Source organism: Poecilia formosa, unplaced genomic scaffold, assembly GCF_000485575.1.
Source record: "Poecilia formosa unplaced genomic scaffold, Poecilia_formosa-5.1.2 Scaffold1537, whole genome shotgun sequence".
NCBI lineage: Eukaryota > Metazoa > Chordata > Actinopteri > Cyprinodontiformes > Poeciliidae > Poecilia > Poecilia formosa.
The window spans coordinates 1-5,760 of record NW_006801476.1 but is presented as its reverse complement, the minus strand read 5'-3'; the positions used below and the strand labels follow the sequence as shown (position 1 = coordinate 5,760).

The 5,760-nt window shown below is 40.1% G+C and overlaps 1 protein-coding gene across 1 annotated transcript; it reads right to left on the bottom strand.

The window, feature by feature from the left end:
• Nucleotides 1–1,493: 1,493 nt before the first annotated feature.
• Nucleotides 1,494–5,675, bottom strand: LOC107835311 (uncharacterized). Its single transcript, XM_016667650.1, has one exon. The coding sequence runs from the start codon at nucleotides 5,632–5,634 to the stop codon at nucleotides 1,975–1,977; it is 3,660 nt and encodes a 1,219-aa protein (XP_016523136.1). The 5' UTR covers nucleotides 5,635–5,675; the 3' UTR covers nucleotides 1,494–1,974.
• Between the last annotated feature and the right edge of the window lie 85 nt (nucleotides 5,676–5,760).

Sequence of the window (5,760 nt, the reverse complement as noted above, 5' to 3'; positions counted from 1 at the left end):
CCATAAAAACGAGAGTTCCAGCACTGACCCCAACGCCCCTTATTGTATGTCTATAGTGGTGCTGCGTGACGGCCTACAAGAACATTAGGTCATAACTAGAAAATTCCTTCAGAAATTTTAAGGGGCATGCCAAAGTGTGCCCGTCGGTTTTTAATCAAGCGTTCTGATGCAAAAAATTAGCACTAATGCTAAAGAAAGCTGCAATGTAAAAGAAGCCCTGCTTTTGTCTGTGTTCTGTTGCTATAGTGACCAAGCCTCTCTGTCAGCTGTGAGAGAGACACACAGGTGGAGAAACAATTCTATCTGTTTGAGCCAGCCAGTTTCACTCCAAAAAGCTGTGCGAACAACTCCTTACCATTCGGGAACCGTGATGCGTATTCGAAAACCGAAAGTGTGCCAAAGTGTGCCCGTCGGTTTGGACCCAGCATTCCGATGCTAAAAATTAGCTTTGATGCTAAAGACGTCAATAACCTGTGGAGAGTCAGAAGCATGTGGACTAAGCTGTACTTGTACCATTAAGTGTGTTAAAATTAATGCATAAGCTAAAATGAGCCAAAATGCTAATGTTAGTGTGGGGTATCATTAGCATGTTGTCTGTCATTGACTTACTCCATTCAGCAAGTAGTTCTAAATGCCAGCTCAGCCCTCTGTAATAATTGTGTTGCACCATGGTAGAACACTGCAGCTGTCATGCAAGTCAGACAAAGGGATAGACAAAATTCTATCTCTTTAAACCAATCACTTTTCCTGAAAACCATTTGAAGCCTATGATATTAAATATTATTAAAATTAATTTACAATCATATATGTAATATATAAAATTATATAATATGAATTAATATAATATTTTATTATTCATATAATATTAGTTCAATAATATGAAACAATATTATTTAATTTCTCTTTGAAATCAACTAAATATTTTTAAATGTATACATCAGTAAATATGGTGACTGAAGTTAATGGACTTCCGACTGTGACAAATAAAATTTTAATTAAAAAAAACACACAAACAACAGATCACAGTTTAAATATATATATATTGAACTTTTGTTAAAGATTTCTACAAACTTTTTACATGTAAAGATTACAATTAACAAAAATTACAACATTTAAAGAATACAACAAATTTAATTGAAAATTTGATGCCTCTGCAATAAAAAAATATATATATTTTTTTCCTGTTTTACATGTGTCCTGTCTGGCCCTGTGGCACTCAGGGTTTTTGTCTGAGTGTCAAAGTGAGGCCCAACAGTTTTACTTTCACAAGCGAAACATTATGGCTTTTGCCATGATGAACCATACACTATAATTCACAAATGTGTACAATGAATAAATATATATCAAACCCACGACAACAATGATAAAGAAAAAACCCACACTGCTTTCTGATTGTCAGATGTACAAAAGACACAGTCAGATAAAGTGACATTAAAAATGAAATGAGATTTTAACATTTTCTCTAAAAAGATTCCCATGTTATGAATTCAGGGTTAAGATGTACAGTGCATACAAAGTAATTATACCCCTTGAACTATTCCATATTGTTACATTACAACCACAAATATATTTCCCCAGAATGCAATATGAAAGACCAAAACAAATACCCCTTATGATCAGTGAGATACAATTACAATAATAAACCTATACAATTACAATAATAAACCTTTACTGAGTAAAAGAAAACGTATGACAGCTGGTTTGTCGTAAAATAAAAAGTGTAATACTTTAGGTTGTCGATTGTTTCATCATGCAAAGTAGATTTGGGATTTCAAATTCAAGTAAGTTGCTTTATTTTAGGGCTTTTGTTAGAGCGGGTCATTTTTGACCCGTAGGACAAACAGAGTGTTATGATCGCATCAGAGTTAAATACTTGTTCACCCCAATGTATTTTTACATTTGTGGTTGTGATGTAATAAACTATGAAAAACTTCAAGGGACATGACTAATTTTGCAAGCCACTGTAGATGCAGCTTATACTAAAGTCAACACACAATATATGGGATTGTGGTAACTGTAGTAAGCCTGCAAGACGCCAGACTGGACACAGCATTCTGGGTGGGAGATGTAAATGTGATCAAGGAGCGTACGTCTTTCTGTGGTTGGATCAGAGATAAGTTGCACGAAACCTTTGGCTCTAAACAACTCATTGATTGATTTTTTCCCTGGAGGAATAAGGTCCTCATTGAAGTCTCCTAATATAACAGTGGGCTTAATATCCATTGAATTCAGGCCATCCAAGAGGTTTTGAAGATTTCTTAAAAATGTTCCAAGATCATAACTTGGTGGCCTGTAAACAGTCGCGATGAGGGCTGTGATTGGGGAGTCCACTTTGACAACGTTGAATTCAAGATCTGTAACCTCGTTAAAGAATCTCCGTTCCTGCGGCTGGAGAAGACTCCGGCAGTAAGTCGCTACTCCCCCGCCCTCTTTTGTAGCAATGTCGACTCTGTTTGAGTAGGAGACATGTCTGTTCCGTGAAAAGAAACAATAGCCCTCCATTTGGCAAGAAGCTGGAACAGAAGATCCAAATAAATGAGTCTCCGTTAGGCATAAGACATCTGCCAACATAAGTTCATGATGTTGTTTCATGTCCTCAGAGTGACAGACAAGACCTTCGACATTGTGGTGGACAATTGTTAATGTTGCACCCTGATGACCCGACTGAAAATGCAAGAGTGGTCTGGTGTGCAAGAACGATGCTGGTCTCATTGATTCCATAGCTGCTCTGATGTTTTCATCAGCGTAGATCTTACTTTCATCGAAATCAATAATTTTGAGTCCTTCAAGGGAGGTTGTGCGACTGAGGGCCACATATGCCATTCCAGGTTCAAAAATACGCTTCAAGGAGACTACCGCAGACTTCATGGTCATCCCTTGCACTTTGTGTGCTGTACATCCAAAGGCCAACTTTATTGGAAATTGCCGTCGTACCACTCCTTTTACACTAGTCTGTTCCTCAAATCTCTCAATGTAAACAAAGCCGTCTGGTTTACCTTGAATCTTTTTTGTGCGTCCAGCTGTGGGATTATCTAATTTGAGTCCAATTAACTTTACACTAGTCTTTCCATCTTTGGTACTGGTGACAATATCAGCAATGGTGCCAAATGTCCCATTGACAAGACCATCCTCTACATCCAAGTTCCTTATAATCATTACTCTAAACCCCAAACCAGCCTGTATGCTGTTAGACAAATCTCGTTTGTTGCCCGCTATGCAACAGCCCAGGTTAATCATGTTTCCTGTCTTTGTAACTCTTTTGTAGTCCTCTGCCTGAATGTCAACTGTTACTGCACCGAAAGAGGCCACAACTGCTGCATTATGGTTGTCCACCTGTTTATTTGTTGCAAAAATGTGCAGGACATCCATTGGACACTCTTTGGGGTCAGTAACAGCTTGGATCAAAAGAGACCTGTCATCCTCACTGAGCAAATCCGCTTTACCTTTAACTCTAATCCGGTTCAGGAGCTCTGCAAATGCTCTGTCGTCTTTCTGCCGCATGATTTCTGTTAGGCTGATCATCTGGAAATTCTCATTCCAGAAATCAAGCATGCCATCCTCCGCGACACAAAGAGGTTTTGCTCTTCCAAGGGGGGGCAATTGGAAGAAGTCCCCCACAGCCAGAACAGAGACCCCACCCATGAACCTGTTGTTCCCCTTGATTTGTTGAAATCTCCAGTGAACATATGCAAGTAGGTCTTTGGAGACCATGGAGATTTCATCAATGATTAAGATTTCCACATTAGAAAGAACTGCCCGCACTTCATCCAATGAATTTCCAAGTCCCTTGTACGGTGGTTTTAAACTCTTGGGCAGTTTCAAGATGGAATGTAAAGTCTTCCCCGATATGTTGTACGCTGCAGTACCAGTAAAAGCTGTGAGGAGCACAGTGGGCTTGGACATGTCACCAATATCAAGAAGTCTAGGAAGCTGGCGCAAGAGCTTGGTTGCCTCCTGGTAAACACATTTGATGACATGAGATTTACCACAGCCAGCTCCTCCTGTCAAGAAATAAAAGAATGGTTCTGGGTCGTCACCCCAGACACGCTTCAGGCACCAATCGCGAATGGCATAAAACACAGACGCTTGAGTCTCATTTAAACTCCTGTACATTTGTCTGACAAAATCAGGGCTCAATTTAGGAGCTTCAATTTTTGGCATGTCTCCACTGTTGACATCAATTTCGTAATCTGGAATAGGGTCTTGTTGTTCTTCTTCTTCTTCCATTGGTGGTCTTTCAGCAGCGCATTCCAAACGGTCCAACTCAACCTCGGGTGCAAAAGTGTTCCAAGCGTTACGAACTGGGCCTTGCTTTCTCAGTTCTTCCATAATCTTGTCAATTTTCTTACCTTTCCCTTCATACCTTTTCCGGTTGAAATCCACATACTGTTTTACTTGATACCTACCTCGGGAACCATTTTTGTAAAAGGCTTCATAGGTTGTGTGTTCCTCGTTTCTAAGGTCCTCATCTCTTCTGTGTGGAAAATACAACTTCAGAAGTCGTCTGTAAAACTTTTCGGGGGTTTTTTTCTCAGAGAAACGAGTAAATCTAATTACTGCAGGTTTGCCCATAGTTCTTTTCTGGATGTATCCTGCATCATTAAGGAGGGGAATTGCATTTGGCCCTTCAATTTGTCTACCATATAGAACCCTGTATTCTGACGCAAATTCTGCCAGGCACATGTGTTCAAATTCCAACGTTTGCGGTCGGTTGAGGTATTTTTCCGGTAATCCTGTCATCCAAACATCCTCCTCATCTGGGGACATGTTCATGAGTTTACTCATGGGAAGGCTCATTTTCATACCGTCTTCATCTGTTTGAAGAAAAAGGACACTGCGCGAGGACTTTTTGAGAGGCAGGCTACAAGTGCGCGCAACCGATTCTTGAGCACTAACCTCTCTATGTTTTGAATAAGCCTGCATAATCTTTTTCATCTCATCGCGTTGGTTGACATTGGCCGTCTTTAAATCATCGACAACAGATTTGAGGAACTGCGCCATTTCGTGCTCTGGCTTGGCTATGTATGACATCATGTACTCAATGCAGCTATACTCATCAAGCACATACTGAATGTCCATGTTGGCATTCCGTGCACGTAGAAGATCAGGGTTGTACGCATTCACCCAGCTGTCTTTAGGATCACGTTTCATCATTACCACCATTCCAGAAGTGAGAGCGTCAACATGGCCGTTGTACTCAGCTTTGGTCATGTTACAAGCCTGGAGTAACTCTTCCAAATCCCTGAAAGATGATTTCTCATCCTTCAGTAAATCCCTAATTGGTTTCAGTTTCTTTTTAGCCTCTCTTTGTAGATTTGACACAAATCTTGATCTGGATTTTTTTAACTTTCTCCTACCTTTTTGGTTAGATGGCTTTGCTTTTTCGTCATCATTTTCCAGATCAATGTCGAATACAGGGACCGTGATTCTGGTGCGTTCCATTGGCAATTTGGGGAATCCAAATCGGCATTCAACATTACCTTTTTTGCATGATTTTGAGTGCTTTTTGCTGTGCATTTGAACCTCTGTTACTATTTTGTGGAGCTCGGGATCTTTCATTTCATCAGGCAACTGACAGGATATGTAACGATCTATGAACTTTATCACTTCATCGCAACATGAGGGGTCTTCCATTTCAGGTGTGTCCTTAACCCATATCACAGCATGTATATGGGGTGATACTTGGAAAAAGCACAACACGGCGGGATTCATCTAACGTGTTTATTCCTGTGGGGAAATGTACAGGATACGATTTGGCTT